Source organism: Myodes glareolus, chromosome 4 (assembly GCF_982192425.1).
Source record: "Myodes glareolus chromosome 4, mMyoGla1.1, whole genome shotgun sequence".
Classification (NCBI taxonomy): domain Eukaryota; kingdom Metazoa; phylum Chordata; class Mammalia; order Rodentia; family Cricetidae; genus Myodes; species Myodes glareolus.
The window spans coordinates 79,868,787-79,886,370 of record NC_142029.1 but is presented as its reverse complement, the minus strand read 5'-3'; the positions used below and the strand labels follow the sequence as shown (position 1 = coordinate 79,886,370).

Below are 17,584 nucleotides of genomic sequence, written 5' to 3'. Positions count from 1 at the left end.
TCTTAGAAGAGCACAGTTTCCTTCAGTAGCTCCATAGAACTAGAACTGAGTGAAGAGTAACAGATGTGAACAGCATAACGGAGGGAAATTGCTGAACACAATTAAACTGCCAGAGTATAACACAGGCAACAATTTCCTTAATTTTTGTCAAACACATATTCTGAAATGATTATGTGCTTACAAAAATAAACAGAATAAAATGAGGTTTATAATCTGTAGTTTTATATTCACAAATGTCTCAATGTTAAAAGTTGAATGTAATTTGATTTTATAAATTATTTTTAAACCAAATATATAAAATTAAGATAATCTAAACTATTCTAACTCAACACAGGTTCCACACCTAATTTATCTCCTATTAGAAGTCACATGCTTATATAGAACATCTAATATGTTAAAATGTTTTTTGGATTTTACTTAATAAACCTTCCTTTCTTGCACTTTATCAAAGATTGGTAAGAACCAGTGAGAACTAAGTTGACAGACTGGAGTCTTGATTTAATAATAATGTGATCTTATTTTATATATTTTAATTCTAATTAAAGGAAATAACTGTTAGGAAAAATATAAGATCTGGTTATAGGAACTGAAAGTAAGGAGGAGATGGCTCAGTTCTCTTACTGTTCTTGCAGAGGAGAGCTGAGTTTGGTTCCCATATCCACATCAGGCAGCTAAAAATTACCTGCCACTCCAGCTTCAGGTACCCAGTGCCACCTTCTGAACTCCTTGGTCACCTGCACTCCTGCATACTGTGGTACACAAATCCACTTAAGATACGTACAAATATATATGTAGTTATAAAATAAATCTTTTTTAGAGGAAAAAATAATGGATCTTTAAATTTTTGAGAAAAAAAAACACAAATTAGCCAGTTTTCATTGCCTTGTCAAAACTTTGGGGCTTATTTCCTCCATATTCCTAAAGCACTGTTTCTCTGCAAATTGAGTCGCTAGAAATAGGAAATCTTCACAAATTTATTGGTTCAGAACTTCTGACCAATTATCTGTAGCATGAATTCTAAAATCCCAGAGTCAGATATAGAGGTTAATACTGAAGATCAGAGAAGCAAAGAAGCCAACCACTAGAGAGTTCTTTTACCTCTACCAGACCAAGGGGGCGATCCTGTCCTCAAACTGTATCTCCAGACTCCGTCTCCACCAAACCTCAGACTGCGCTGAGCCCATCTCCTCCCTCATATTCCTCTCTCCACCCCACCCAGCCACATCACACATCACTCCTGTCTCCACCTTCCTCGTGCTGGGATCACCTTTATGTGATCTCAGTTCCTCTTTTAGACAGATTCAGTCTCTCCTGTAGCCCAGGGTGGCCTTGAGCTAACAGAGATCCCCTCTCTCTGTCTCCCAAGTCCTGGAATCAAAGGTGTGTGCCACCACTCGCTGACCTCTAGTGGCTTAACTCTGCACTCCGATCTTCGGGCAGGTTTTATTTGTTAAAATATGAACAAAATATCACTGGGTTCTGCAACAAATTGAGCTGACCTTGTCACATGAATCTGTATTCCCAACTCCTGGAGAGGCTGAGGCAAGAGGTTAAGAAGTAAAAGACCAGCATGGGTAACTTAATGAGACACTTCATTAACATAAAAAGTGAAAATTATAAATCAAACCTTTAACATTAAGTATTTCATTTCAAAAATTATTAATCTTTTACCATTCAGCTCTAACTGATCATTTCTAATTGAAGAATATGAAGTTTACCAGTATTATGACATGATTTTTAAAATTCTTGAAACCAAAGGAAACTCAACTGGCTTGGTTTTCCCATTTCTTTGATAAGAGTGTGGAAAAGCTGTCCCTGTCTCTCAGGGGAAGGGACGGTTGTCACGGCGTAGTGATGTAGTGATGATAGCATGTATCTGATTAGAATTTATTACATATCAAAATCTATGTGCTGAGTTTTATATTTATCAGAGCAGAATGAGAAATTTGTTTTCTTATATAAACCCTAATCTGTATGACATGAATTTCTCAGATATTTAATTGGCGCTAGCTTATACTTCAGAGGTTTAGTTCATTATTGTCGTTTTGGGAAACATGGCAGCATGCAGGCAGACATGGTGCTGGAGAAGGAGCTGCAAGTTCTGTATCCTGATCTGCAGGCAGCAGAAGGAAACTGTATGCCACACTGGGTGTATCTTGAGCATATAAAACCTCAAAACCAACTTCCACGGTGACACACTTCCTGCAACAAGGCCACACCTACTCCAAGGCCACACTTCCTAATAGTGCCACTCTATATGGGCCAAGTGCTAAAACACATGAGTCTATGGGGGCCATTCCTATTCAAACCACCACAGCTCTCCATAGGATCTATGAGCAGAAGGTCCTAGACCAGTGACTAAGAGGCATCCCTGAGGTGAAAAATTAAGGAGAAAATAACATTGTCCAGTTAAGAATAATGGAGACCAAAGGTGCTCCACACAAAGGTGATAATTTAGATTAGTTCTGTGAGGAAAGACTATGTATAGAAAAAGAAAGCAGGGCTACAGCGATCACTCGGCTGCTAAGAGTACTTGCTACCCTTACAAAAGACCTGAGTTCAGTTCCTAGCAACCAAGGTGGTTCACAAAGATAACTCTAGCACCAGGTGCTTCAGTGCCGTCTTGTCACAGCAGCACACATACACGTGGCCTACATACACACACTCATATAAATAAATCTTTAAAAAACAAAAGACCCAGGGCTAGAGAGATGGCTCAACAGTTAAGAGCTCTGCCTGCTCTTCCAGAGGTCCTCAGTTCAATTCTCAGCAACCACATGGTGACTCACAGCCATCTATAATAGGATCTGATACCCTCTTCTGGCCTGCAGACAGAGCACTCATACATTAAATTTTTAATTAATTAACTAATTAATTAATTAGTAAGCCTTGGGGCTAGAGAGATGACTTAGCAGTTGAGAGCACTTGCTGCTTTTGCAGAGAACCTGGCTTTGGTATTGCTAGCACCCACATGACAGCTCACAGTCATAATTTCAGTTCCAGGTCATCTGATACCTGCTTCTGGCCTCTGTGGCCACACACACAGAAAATAAAAATAAATCTTAAAAAAAAAATTCCAAAATAGTTCCAGACTGGGATGAACTTTGAAAACATTGTTTTAAAGAGGGAAGAAAGAGCATTTCCAGCCATCAGGAGACAAACAAGCAGATTTCTGAGGCCAGCCTGGTATACAGAGCGACAGGACAGCCAGGGCTTCACAGAGAAACCTTGTCTCAAAATACCAAAAAGAAAAAAAAAGGGAGAAGAAAGAAGAGGTGATGGCCCAGACTAGAATGTAGTAGCTTCTTGTAATTTGAAAAGGAGTAAGAACACATTAGTGAAAGAAATAGAAGACAACCAAGAAATTACAGAATCAATAGAGAGATGTTTAAATTGGAGACCAACTAAGTGTTAATATAATTGAAAGGCTTTCAAAGTTGAGAACTGAGAAAGGGTAATGGATTTAACCTAGGGGAATTGCCCTTGACTTTAAAGCAATTTCAGTGCGATGTCAAGCATAGAAACTACATAACAAAAGGCAGATGGGCAGAAAAGGGAGGTGGCCTGAATCACTGAATCAACCCTAGTAGTACAATAGCAACAACAATAGTAAGTCACGATTGGAGTAATGGTTTTTTTTTTTTTTTTTGAAGACTTCTTTGTGTCAGAACCTATACCACGGTTTTTTCCATTTAAATTGAAAGTTGTTGTTGTTGTTGTTTAATCTTTATAAATAACCTTGCAAGAATTCTCTTATGATCTCCATTTTTGATTAGCAAATGAAGGGTTATAGATTGCATTTTGTTCAAGATCACATGGTCAGCAACTATGACAGATTTTAAACTCTGGCAGCCTGGCTCCTGAACACCCCACCCCTCATTTTTGAGAAAGTGTTGGGGTGAGGTTAAGACAGTGTATTATGTAGCCAAGCCTGGCCTTGAACTTATTTCCTGGGGATAGAGATAAATGTCAACTCACCTGTCTGAGCCCTCAGTTTTACATAATTATATTAAATATGAGAAATGTCTACAACGAACTAACGGGAAAGAGAAATTTTCATGAAGTTTGAAAGGGAAAGTAAATGTTCTTATGTAAAAGGTAGGAAAAAGACAATTGTGGGCATTTTTTTTATTATTACAAAATGAAACACCAAAAGACATCAAAATCCAAAAAGTTACCTATAGACCGAGTAGGGGACCAGAATAGAAGACTTCTGATAATGTCATATCATCTAGTTTTAATGTTGACCTCATACTAAGTACCAGATTGTTTTATATATTCAAAGTAAAATTAGACAGAAGCCATTCCTAATACCTGAAAACATACACAGCTGTCTTTCTCTCATGTTAGTAGCTGTGCTTTATTTTAGGGAGTGCAGAGTATTGAAACCTACTCCGGACAAGTACTCTGTCACTGAACTACATCCCCAAACCTTTTTTTCAAGTACTTTTAAAGCATAATAGTTAGATTGCATATTGTAGAATAGTGTTATCTCAAGCTAAAAAGAACTTCACAGAAATATTAGCTTGTAAACTTCAGTGGTTTTATTGTTAGTAATAATATTAGTATGGCTATTTTGAGATTATTTGATATTAGCTCTAGGATAGAACAAGTACTTTATGTGAATATTAAGAACCAAGATTGTTTAGGAAAACGACATTTTTAAAAACACAAATAAAAGCCAAGGTGTTGATCAATACCTTAATGCCAGCACTTGGAAAACAGAGGCAGTCAGATTTCTGAGTTTGAGGCCAGGGCTACAGAGTGAGCTCCAGGACAGCCCTGGCTGTGCAGAGAAACCCTCTCTCAAAAAACCTAAATAAATAAATAGTCAAACAAATGTAATATTTGTTTTGAAAACTAGAGTATTAGTTTTGAAATGGCAGTAAACAGAATAATATATGATTTTTTTTTTTGAAATAGTTACCTGTAGCTCTGTCTCTGGAAAGGTATGGAAGTGACCCCTCACCCATCACTAGTAAGCACACCATTACAATTTCCCAGGAAAATACCACACCTTAAAAAAATGGCAGACTGAAGTTCAGGACAGGAAATATCCAAGATAAATGTGAATCACTTTTATTATGCTAGAAAACAGCAAGCTGTAAATTTTTCTATAATTGAGTTAAAAACCAGTGTGGAGTAGGGATGAAAAATGTACTCAGAGGTAGTAGGTCACTTGCCTGGCACACATGATGCCCTGGACTTTAGAATGATCCCCATCCCTGGGGGAGAGGATGGACAGTGTGATGGAATTTTCACTGGCCAGAGACAAGAAAACCTGAACATAGTAATAAATAACTACATACAGTTGAATATAAAAACCCAGGCATTGTTGTGGAATATTAATTTAAGATGTGTTAAATTTGTTTATGTTGTGGAATATTTGTTTAGTGATGCAAAGGTGCTGCATTCTTTTATGTTGCATTTGTTTAACTCTGTGAAGCTGTGTTGCTTTGCCTGTCTAAAATATCTGATTGGTCTGATAAAGACCTGACCAGCCAATAGCAAAGCAGGAGAAAAGATAGGTGGGGCGAGCCAGCAGAGAGAATAAGTAGGAGAAGAAATCTGGGAGGGGAGATCAAGTAGAGAAAAGAAGAAGGACTCCAGGGACCAGCCACACAGCCAGACATGGAATAAGAAGGAAAGAAAAAATATGCAGAAATAGACAAAGGTAAAAGTCCAAAGGCAAAAGATAGATGGGATAATTTAAGTTAAGAAAAGCTGTCTAGAAACAAGCCAGACTAAGGTCAGGCATTCATAAATAAGAATAAGCCTCCATCCACTTATTTGGGAGCTGTGTGGTGGGCCCCCACAAAAGAGTAAAGAGTAACAATCGTGCCACAAGGACATGTGCTCAACTATGTTCATAGCAGCATTGTTGGTCATAGCCAGAACCTGGAAACAACCTAAATGCCCCTCAGCCGAAGAATGGATAAGGAAAGTGTAGCACATTTACACAATGAAGTACTTACCATACAGCAGAAAAAAATAACGACATCTTGAAATTTGCAGGCAAATGGATGGTGCTAGAAAGCATCATATTAAGTGAGGTAACCCAGACCCAGAAAGACAATTATCATATGTACTCACTCATGAGTAGTTTTTAAACATAAAGCAAAGAAAACCAGCCTACAATTCACAATCCCAGAGAACCTAGACAACAATGAGAACACTAAGAGAGACATACATGCATCTAATCTACATGGGAAGTAGAAAAAGACAAGATTTCCTGAGTAAATTGGGAGCATGGGGACCATGGGAGAGGGTTGGAGGGGAGGGTAGAGGCAAGGAGGGAAACAGAGAAAAATAAATAGCTCAATAAAATTTAAAAAAACAAAACAAAAAAAAGAGTAAAGAACCAAAGAGTTTTAAAAAAAAAAAAAACCAACCTACTACAAGGTATTCACCAGACATGCAGATTCTAGTAGTGTTAGTGTCAGAAGTGACTGCTGTGCCTGCTCTGTACTCTCAACTTAGTACTTACTGAAAAAAAATAGATTTATTTTTTTTAATCATTCCTAGGGTGTTAACATTCAGAGGATGTTAAAAGAACTAAATAACCCTAATTGATAATAGAAAATTCTCTCTTGAGAAAAATTTCCCAAGGAAATTTTATTTAATATTTGTGGCCGGAATAAATAATTATAAAAACCAAATTCCGATTCTATATGAAATCATTGATTCATGTGATGATAACCAGTTAGGATAAAACTTTGGGTTGCTATGGGTCTCAGACTTTGATTCCTGTGCCTTCATCTTCAGTATCACGTGGATGCTTTCTAGAAACGGTGCAGGTGCTCAGCCCCTTTCTTAAAGCTTTCAACAGCCTTTGACATAGTACCCAGTAGTCTCTGATTAACAAGCCTTGTGAGAGTTCCGTGTGTCCTGGCATTTTAGAACCATGATCATAGCAGTCATTGATGAGAATCCTGAATGGAAAGATCACTCCAGGAGCTCACTAGTCAATCAAAGCACTCCTAAGCAGAACCAGATATTACAGTGCTCCTCAGAAATATCTACAGCATTTTGTCACTTTTTAAAAAACTAAGCCTACATTTATTCAGTCCTTTATATTTGTAATATAATGTATATGGAATATGGGAAGTTGAGGAATCAGTGAAACAATCCTCCCTAAAGACAGTTTGATCATCTTTACCAGAAATTTCCTATATTCTCAAAGGATCATTTCTTTTCCTTCAGAACTGTAGATGATTATTGTCTAGGCAGAGTGAAGCACTGTGAGCCTACCATTTCAGATTCTGATACTAGCAAATGCAGAATAGATAAAATACCCATTTATATTTAAGACTTGTTGATAAAAAGGTTCATAACATCACCATAATAAGATTTCAATAGGCTTGTTAAATGTTTATAGTGTCCTGTGTAGTGCTAAGTGTTGTGGAGATTATAGTAGAGAAAAGCTTGATTTATAGTCTCAAAATGCTTAGATGTGTGTTTATTTTCAAAGCACACTGTTACCATTAAGATTATATATGTATACATTGGGATATTTTTGTATGTGAGAGTAATTGCAGTGTTTTTGAGTGTGATATGTGATAAGGGATTCTGTGGTGGTTTGGATGAGAATGACCCCAATAGGCTCATATATTTGAATGTCTGGTTCCAAGTTCCAAGTTCCAAGACTCTTTAGGAAGGATTAAGGGGTGTGGCCTTGTTGGAGGAGGTGTGGCCTTATTGGAGGGGATTTGTCACTGTGAGTGGGAATTAAGATTTCAAAAGGCCATGCCAGGCCCAATCTGCCTCTTTCTGCCATAAACTTGTGGTTCAGGAATGTGCGCTCTCAGTTACTGTTCCAGTGCCATGCCTGCCTGCGGCCATGCTTCCTGCCATGATGATCATGGACTCACCGTCTGAAACTGTAAGCAAACTCTCAATTAAATGGTTTCTTTTATAAATTTCCTTAATCATGGTGTCTCTTCACAGCAAAATATAACAGTAACTAAATTCAGAAAAGAGAAATTCTTTTTACTTAAAATGATACAAGACTACCAAGGGTCAAGACACTTGAGCAAGATCCTAAAAGGATGATTAGGATTTCAGTAAGAGTTTATAAGAGATGATAAAAGAATTCAGTCCCAGGTTCTGATCCTAATTAACTAATTCACTTAAAAGTTATTTAAATTCAGCTAAATTATTGAATTCTTTTTATCTTCAGCTTTCTTGCCCATAATGTGGGAATTAGAAAAAGATATCATAAAGGTTTGTAGGATGCAAAATACTCTGGTATCAGTATACTTTGTAAACTGCAAAGTCTTTTATAAATTTTAAAAAGAAACAATCATATTTAGAAGGTAGTGGACCAAAGGCATGAGTTTTAAAAAAAGAAAAAGGAAAAGAAAAGAAAAGAAAACTATAAACCATGTAGATGAGGGCAGAGAGAAAATGTGATGATACCTGAATATTATTACTGTGCTTGATTTATGTCAGTTTGGCACCAACTATAGTCATCTGAGGGAAGGGAACCTCATTTGAGAAATTGCCATCATAAGACTGGCTATAGACAAGATTGTAGAGCATTAATCAGTGTGGTTGGGTCCACCCCATTGTGGATGGTTCCTCCCCTGGTTTTGTAGTCCTGGGTGCTATAAGAAAGCAGGTTGAGCCAGCCCTCTCCTATAGCCTCTGCATCAGCTCCTACCTCCATGTTCCAGCCCTATTTGAGTTCCCTCAGTGAACTGTGATTTAGGATATGTAAGCCAAATAAACCCTTTTTCCCAAAGTTGCTTTTGGTCATAGTGTTTCATGACAGAAATAATAATCCTAAGTAAGACAGTCACTAATCTAATTCTTTACTTAAGAAAACTACCTTAAGTAAATTTTTTCAAGATTTATGTTGGTCCTCTCCTTCTAAAGATTACAGAAGGCTTTCAGCTCTTCAGGTTGTAGCATTTAGTTTTACTGAAGTCATGTATATAGTTGATGTACAATTAATTTTCAGTCAAACTGCTTTACTAAAGATTGTAACACTGTACAAAGAAGCTAATGTATCCTACAAAATATATTGTCTTACAGCTGTGGCTTAGAGTCGTTTGTCATGGTTGTGATTAGAACACAAATTTGTCTGTTCTTGGGTAGACTATTGAGTAGATCGGAATTGTTTCTTTCAACAGACTAGGGTTTAAATTATTTATAGGTCTCACATGAAAGTGAAGCTTATAATGCCCCTGCTCAGAAAATTCATTCGTGTTCTTTCCTTTGCAAGAGTTTTTATGTATTTAAATGTGATGTGAAGAAACAATATCTTTTCAGCAAATTAGCAGAGTCCACAGGAACAAATATAAAATAAGCTTAGTTTGCAATGTCGTGTGGATATTGTGTAACCCTTGCTGTTATCTGACATTGGCTTCTGGAATTTATGTAGAACCTGTGAAATATAGTTGAGATTACTTTTCCAAAGGCAAGAAACTTGGGAGACATATTGTTTGTGTTATTAGAACATTAATTTTTCATTAAATAAACTTTGTAAGTATTTTCTTAAATGCTAATATTGAGGTTATTTTATTTTGGTGAAAGATTCTAAATGTTCTCTTTTACAGATTATCTTGCTAATCATGGCCGGTTAAATGAATCTGAAGCCAGGAGAAAATTCTGGCAAATTCTGTCTGCTGTTGATTATTGCCATGGCCGAAAAATTGTGCACCGTGACCTGAAAGCTGAAAATCTCCTGCTGGATAACAACATGAATATCAAAATAGCAGGTGACTGGGGTGCAATGCCTGGGAAATGACCAGATGAGAGTCTGTGTGTGAAGAGAGCCCTGCAAGCAGAGTCAGTCTTCAGCAAGATGTTTTTACCTGTGTGTGGCTGTAAAAAAGAAAATGTGTTTACTATTAAGTATACAGGGTAGGACTGTACTGAGTGGTCTGATTTCTTGGGAGGTTGTTGGACAAAAGTGAGACTTTTTGGATGGCTGGAGAGGGCCAGGAGTTCTGGTTACTGACTCTAACTGGCTTCTCTTCTAATGCTGATGGCTGTAGTGAGGATGCAAAAGGAAAAGACAAAGGCGATGGAAGCAGATTGAGAACAACACAGAGATACATCACACACATATTTCTGTGGATGTGTGTGCTATTCTGTTGGGTTTTGTTGTTGATGGGTTTTTGTTTGTTTGTTTGTTTATGGGTCTCATATAGCCCAGACTGGCCTCACACTATGTAGCCCAGGCCATCTTATTATAGTTGCTTCCCAAGTTCTGAAATTATAAGCATATACCACCATGCCCAACTCAATTATTAAAAAAAATTAAATTTCCTAAGAGGAGTTTCTTTTTCTTCTTCTTTTATTAATCTTTGCCTTTTGAGATAGTCTTACTATATAGCCTTGGCTGGTCTGGAACTCAGTACGTAGAGCAGTTTGTCCTTGAACTCACATTTACCAGCCTCTGTCTCCCAAATTCTGGGATTAAAGTTAACAATATGAATTTCTTAATTCATATAGTCAAAACTCACTCATATGTGGTAAAAATATATGCCAGGCATTATGCTATGCTAAATATAACGGAATATGTATAAATTGTTTCACAGCATATACATATATCAAAACTTCACATTGTGTGAGGTTTTTTTTGTCAATTATACCTTCAGTTGTACACATACAGAAAAATAGTATATACAGAGCTGGGGATATAGAGAGCTCAGCAAGAGAGCATTTGCTTGGCATATGCAAGACCTTGGGTTCAGTTCCCCCGTACCACATGAAAAAGTAGCAAGGGTCTAACTATGTACCAACTTGGACAGAAACTTAAGTGATGGAGCATCAGTCAACCTGAAGAGCCAGGGAAGCATCCCAGATTAGGAAGTGTTTGAACTTATGCCTCAGAGAGTTAACTGCTTGCCAAAAATGCAGAAGCAGATATCATAGTCAGGCAGATGGAGACTGGGATGAAGATCATAGCTTCATATGCACAAAGGGAGCAGTAGAGGAAGAGCAGCTTAGGGGACAGAGTAGCAACAGTCTTGAATGCCTTGTCAGAGATTTGAGCATCTATTTCATAATTAATGGGAATCAAAGCTATTGAAGTTTAGAGTATGGATCTGAGTGAAGTGGGATTAGAATACAAAATTAACTTTGCATATCAGCAAACTCTGGCAATAGTGTGGAGATGGCTTGCGAGCATGAGAGCTGAACACAGGAAGATTTAGTCTATGCAATAGTCCTGGAACTGCACTGGTGAGGGGGAGGAGTGTCTTCTGATTTGTAACTTTTTGCTATAAAAATGCAATACATAGTTACAGTGTTTCCATAAGGGGTTGTTGGTTTAAGATCTTAGTTTTTATGTGTTTACTACTTTCATTTCTGGGATTTCCTCCTCTCCTTTAATCATCTTTTATTTTATTTGTTTGTTTGTTTGCCTTTCTGTTTGGCCTCATTCATTTCACTTATTTTTGCCAGCCTTCTCTTCTGGAATATTTCTTTCATTTTCTTCTTAAAAGTATCAACTGCCTTAAAATTACCTTTTACAGAAAAGTCCTTTACACAGAAAAGGGGAAGGTGTTGAGACTTTAAGTTTGAACCCTGAGATTTATAAGGTGTTCAAAAAACCTTGTAAATTCAAAATACAGACTATTGCTCAAGGTTATAACAAACTTTTGTCTGTCTACTTTTACTATAATACTGCCTCAAATATAGGTAGGTCAGTACAGTATGCCTAATGTTATATAGCATTTAAGTTTGCATTTTGTTGGGATTTGCTGTTTTTATTTTTGCTTTTGAATAAATATGAATGCTTCAAGGCTTTCTTAATTGTATAGAAGAAAGGTAAAATGTCAGGTGTCTAGAATTGTTCCCTTTAGTTCAGATAGTGACAGTTGACATTGTATTAAGCCCTTGCTATTTTCAGGTGCTCTGCTGAATTCTTAGTCATTCATTTTCACAGCACACTTGGAAGCTGCATGGCAATCACCAGCATTTTTGTTTGTTTGCCTGTTTTGTTTTTTAATGGGAAAACCAAATGCAAGAAGGTCAGATAACTTTCTAAGGCAAACAGGTAATCAGCAACAGCTCTACAACTCCAAGTGAGATATCTCTGGCCACTCCTTGTTATTTCCAAGCATTATATGTCAGTCATCAAGTGGAATCTCTATGTGAATTTTATATTCCACTAGTCTGAGAACTCTAGACTATTTCAGGCAGCTACAGGCTCCAGCTAGGGAGCTATGCCAAGTACCAGTGAAAACTGATGGGAAAGAACCTGAACTGGTCAGGTTGTCAGTCGGGACAGATCATGAAGGACTCCATGTGTTATAAAGTTTAGACATATTTTTAAACAAATTTCTCTCGAGTATTTGTAGGGGTTGTAACTGTTTAAGAATTTCATAATACATATAATGTATCTTGATCAAATCTACCACTCACATTTCCCTCCCAATGTCATGTGTTGCTCCCCCGCCCCTTACTGTGTCCACCTAGTGCTGCCTGTTTGTACACGGGTTCCTCTATTGGAACAAGACAGCCTTTCAGGAGCTGTATGTCCTGAAGAGAACTGACTCTACCTTCCCCAGCAGCCATCAGTTGTGAATAGCTCTTGCTGCTGGGAGTGGAACTTCATGAGTTCCCGCCCCTGTACATGCTGAGATTTTGACCGGCTTGATCTGTACGTGTCTTGTGCAAGAAGTCATAGCCTCTGTGAGTTCATGTGTATAACAGCACTGTTTTGCTGCAGAGATCCACTACCTCTGGTTCTTACAATCCCCCTTCCCTCCAGGATGAGCCTTGAGGGGAGGAGGTGTGGTATACCTGTCTCACTTAGGACTGGACCACAGCAGTCTTATCCTCTGCACATTGACCAATTGTGGCCTCTGTATTACTATCTATTATAAAAAGAAGTTTCTCTGGTAAGAGCTGAGATGCACTACTCTATCACTGGCAGGAGTTAAGTGGGCCAGAAAGGATAAGTCAGATTAGAAACTTGTCTTTTAAATAATCTCCCACCCAATATTTGCTCTTTATCAAAAGAACTTCCAGCTTTGATGGCCCTGCTTACATCTAAGAACATAATCTTTTGATATCTTGAAATTCTTGACTTTTAAAGAGATGTACCACACTTGTTCTGTGAGACTACATGTAAAGAAATCAAAAGAAAATAAGATAGAATTATTGCTAAATCTTTTAACTTTTCCACTGCTTCTTTTGCTTCTTAAGATCTCTATAATTTGCTAAGTGTGAACTTTTAGACCACCTGTGTTAAAGTTGAAAGAGCAAATCAAAATCAAATTTTCATTTAAAATGTGCCTATATTTAAAAGAAATTTAAGTATGAATTCCCCCCCCCCCTGGTTTTTCAAGGTAGGATTTTTCTGTGTTAAAAGCCTTGGCTGTCCTGGAACTCAATCTGTAGACCAGGCTGGCCTCGAACTCACAGAATCTGCCTGCCTCTGCCTCCCAAGTGCTGGGATTAAAGGCATGCGCCACCACCACACAGCTAGAAGTATAAATCTTGGCTAGTTTTCATAAATACAGAAGCATGGCTCTGAAATTAATTTTTAGCTTATGCTCCTGTAATAACTCAGCAGTGCAGAACCATGGGTTCACCTGCAGCTGTGTTTAGGTTGTCCCAATAGGAGCTTGGGGGCATTTGAGGGGAAAGGCTGAAACAAAGCACCAGGATCTCAGGGATTCTGTACTTGCAGCACTGCTCCTTCCTCGACATCATGGCTAATTTTTCATGCATTAAAGTGAGTTATCTTTAGTTTTAGTCTCCAACTTTCACATTTTGAAAGTTTCATAATAGTACCTGGTGATTCAGATATATTAGTTACTTAGAGGAAGTTTTCAGAAAATAACTACAACTCAGAGCTGGAGAGATGGCTCAGTAGTGACGAGCTCATGATGTCCTTCCAGGGACGCAAGTTCAGTTCCCAGCACCCATGAAGTGACTCACAACTGCCTATAACCAGCTCCAAGAGGTCCAGCACCCTCTTCTGGACTCTACACACGCATGTACATATGCACAATAGTTAAAAATAATAAAAATACATCTTTTTTAATTAACATAATTCAAAGACTTATTAGAACTTATCAGGACTTAGGTCCTGAGGTTGGTAACAGGCAATGCTGATACAAACTCTGGTGATATCATCTGAATCTGTCACCTTGGCTAGGTTAATTAACCTCTCCAGGCCAGGGCTTCTGTTCTGTTAACTAGAAATTAACTATGCTTTTCAGGAACAGTGTATAGAGATTAATAATTATTTAAGATGAGGAGGCAATTCAATATAGTAGGTAATAAACAGGCCACTTGAGAATGAATCCTGGCATGACACTTACTGGCTTACTGACCTGGAGACATTTTCTCCCCACCCCGCCCCCATTCTCAGTTTTCTTATCTGTAAAGGGGGAATGGCACAAGTTCATATCTCATAGTGGTTGTTACTTGATTAATATTTGCAGAGTACTTAAGACCAGGGTACACGGTCCTGTTCAAGTGTTTGCAAAATAAATTGTTAAATTTCTTGGCACCAAGTAAGCACTCAGTAAAAGGAGGCTGCTGCTTGCATTCGAAACATAATTGATTCCATTAAAATAAAGCTGTAAAACTTTGATGGCCAGATAACCTCCTTCAGCACATAAAATAAAGTCCACTGGCCTAGAGCCTTGTCAATGCCGATAGTAAAGGAACACAGAAAATACATCACTTGCATTTGAAAGTATTTGTCTGATACAACATTCGCTCTGAGCAAAACCTTAAATGTAATTAGTAATATAGAATTAGCTAGATTAGTCTGACCTGTGTATCAGAAGTCACTTCTCTTTAGCTCAAAAACAACATTTCTTTTCTGACTTGATTGGTAGCCTGTCACCTCTGCCATTGCTTCTACAGCTTTCCACTTACTACAAGACTTTGAGATAAGGTTTCTGTGTATACAGCTTCAGTCTTCTGCCCTAGAAATTAGAATGGATGGAGGTGGAAAAGGAAATTATTAAAAAAGTACTTACTGACCTTCCAATTACTATTGGCATTGTTTAAAATTGGCAAGTGGCCTTGCATATGAAAGCCTGATGCCATATGTCCATCTGTCCTGCTTTGCTGGCTCAGTTTATAAAGCTGGAACTGTGGAGGAGTGCTTTAGGCCTCCATTTATTTCTGTCCCTTCCATCTTGTCTCCACTAAGGCTAAGGATGATCATTTCTTTGTTTCTTAGCTCTTGGACTCCCTGATTTGGCACAGTTAAATGGTTCTAGATGATCATACTGGTCTGAGGATAACATTTCATCCCAGCTTTGATGATATTCCTGTGCCCTCCTGTTAGACAGAGTGATTGATGTTTGGAGGTAAACAAAGCAACCGACTTTTTCTTGCTGTTGGGCAACAAAATATGCATTGAAGTCAGTGTTGGCTAATGCATTTTCAGTTTGTGCATGGGTCGGCCTGTCACTCTCTACCTTTCATTGTTAGTGTTCATTTCCTTGTGATAGTTGTCTTTGCTCCTATGTGATAGTTACAAATGTGTACCCTTTCATCAGGCTAGATAGCCTAATTCTATTGGTCATTAAGAAAGGCTAAATTTAACCCTAAGCCATCTGCTTCTCAGCAAGATAATTATTTTTAATTTTTAAAATCATATTGATTGGTATGTGTGTATGAGTTGTATATTGTATATGGGAAAGGAAGGGTAAGTGTGCCAGTGTAGAGGTCAAAGAACAACTTGCGAGAGTCAGTTCTCAACTTCCACCACATGGGTCCTGGAAATTGAATTTAGGTCATAAGGTGGCATCAGGCATCTTTTCCCACAGAGCCTGCTAATCAAACCAAGGATTTTTGTAAAATTTTAAAATAGACATTATAACACAGAGAGATTAAAAACTGCCCGAGTTGTGATTTATAGAAATTACTTACTTTTTCTTAGCTTAAAGTAAAGATTTTTTTTTAAAAAAAAAATGACTTAGAGTACTTAAAGATTGAAAAAAAGATTACTAAACAAATTCTTAATTACAAAAAAAAAACCTGAATGTGTTTGGTAATTATTATTTTGCAACAGTAAATACTGACCAACAGTTAATTATCCTTAGATTCTTGGGCACAGCTTGTGCTGCTGTCTATTCCTTGATGCTCAGACTCATGGCGACCCTTCCGAGCTGGCCACGGGGGCGGAAGCTCAGGCCCTGCTCAATCAGAATCTGCACTGTAGCAGTTCCCAGCTGCATACTGCTGTAACAGACAACAGAAATCTCTCCTGTGCTTGGTGTTTCCATTAGGCAGTAGTCAACAACAGCTGATTTACTCTTTATCTGGCTCTTTTGTGCCCAAAACACTGGCCCTTTGCTAATGGTGCTTAGGCATTGGTAATTGGTGTTATTTATGATGACAGTAATGGTGGTTTTTGTTATCAGGATGATAAAGGTCAGTTATCTTTCAGAACACAGGGCAGAAATCACTACTAGCTCGAATGTGTGATCCCTGTGGCTTGTAACTGGTTATATTAGCGATAGTTCTGTGACTCGGCTTTAGAGGCCTGGTTTGAATCCCAAGAATGTTAGTTACTTAACTCTGGTTAAAGATTCTAGCCCAAACCCTATCTTTTATAAATTCTGAAACTATATATAAATCAGATGAGTGAGTGTGGCTGTATTGTGAGAGTAAAACTACAGAGTACACGCCTTAGTATCACAGGGAGGAAAACATGCATCATCTTGACATACCGAGGACAGGGTATGTCATAGCCCATCATGTCTGCATAGCCCATCATGCACTCTTTTTTGGTTTTTAGACACAGACTGTATAATCATGGCTGTTCTGGAGCTCACTCTGTAGACCAGATTGGCCTCGAACTCATAGAGATCTGGCTGTCTCTGCCTCCCAAGTGCAGCCAGTGCTACCCAGCATGCACTGCCGCTGCCACCACCCAGCTCCGTCATGCACTCTTAGAATGAATATAGCTTCTGAAAATGAATGTAAGTAAGTGTGAATTAAGATAGAGCTCTATAAACATTCTAACTTCTCATTCACATGGTAAGGTGCTGACAAAAGACCCAATAGGTCAGCATCACCTGGCACAGAAATGAATTTAAAATCCTCCTTCTCTGTTTAGTGGTAAGAATTGATCTGGATTTTGGGCAGTCTTACCTCCGATTTTAAGTTATATTAAACTCTGCCTAGTGGCATACTTAGGGCTTTGATGGAACAGTTTAAACAAGCACACCTGACCTGTATTTAAATGCAGTTCTACTCAGTTGTAACTGATGATACTTAGCATATCAATGTCCAGATCTAGAACCTAATCTAGGTCTATTACTCAACAAAAAGAACCATGGTATCTTGGAGAAGTTGTGGTGTTAAGGGTTTGGGCAAAGAAGATACAAGATGAACTTGGATAATCTGGTGTCCGAAGATACAGGAGTACTTAAAACTAACTTTAAAAAAAAAAAAAAGTTAAATGAAGCAGGTTGGAACAATTGGAATATCAGAATAAATAACAGCAGTATTCTATTGTAGCTCAGAGTCAGGTATTTACAACAGTGAATGATACAGTAGTGTGATAAATAAACATCTCTTTGTAACAGGGAATTGTAATTAATAAGGTAGCAGACTTAATTAGTGAGATTTGACCATTGAACAATGCAAA

At 37.9% G+C, this 17,584-nt stretch overlaps 1 protein-coding gene across 5 annotated transcripts in view; it reads left to right on the top strand.

The window, feature by feature from the left end:
- The window catches only part of Sik2 (salt inducible kinase 2), a 104,319-nt gene that overhangs the window by 56,660 nt on the left and 30,075 nt on the right, over positions 1-17,584 (top strand). For all 5 annotated transcript variants that reach the window (XR_015001632.2, XM_085688736.2, XM_085688737.2 and 2 more), the window contains exon 4: positions 9,561-9,722. Coding sequence is in view for 4 of the 5 variants with exons in the window: in XM_085688736.2 (XP_085544862.1) it covers positions 9,561-9,722 (162 nt within the window). In the remaining variant the exon portion in view is untranslated. The remainder of the gene's footprint in view (positions 1-9,560; positions 9,723-17,584) is intronic.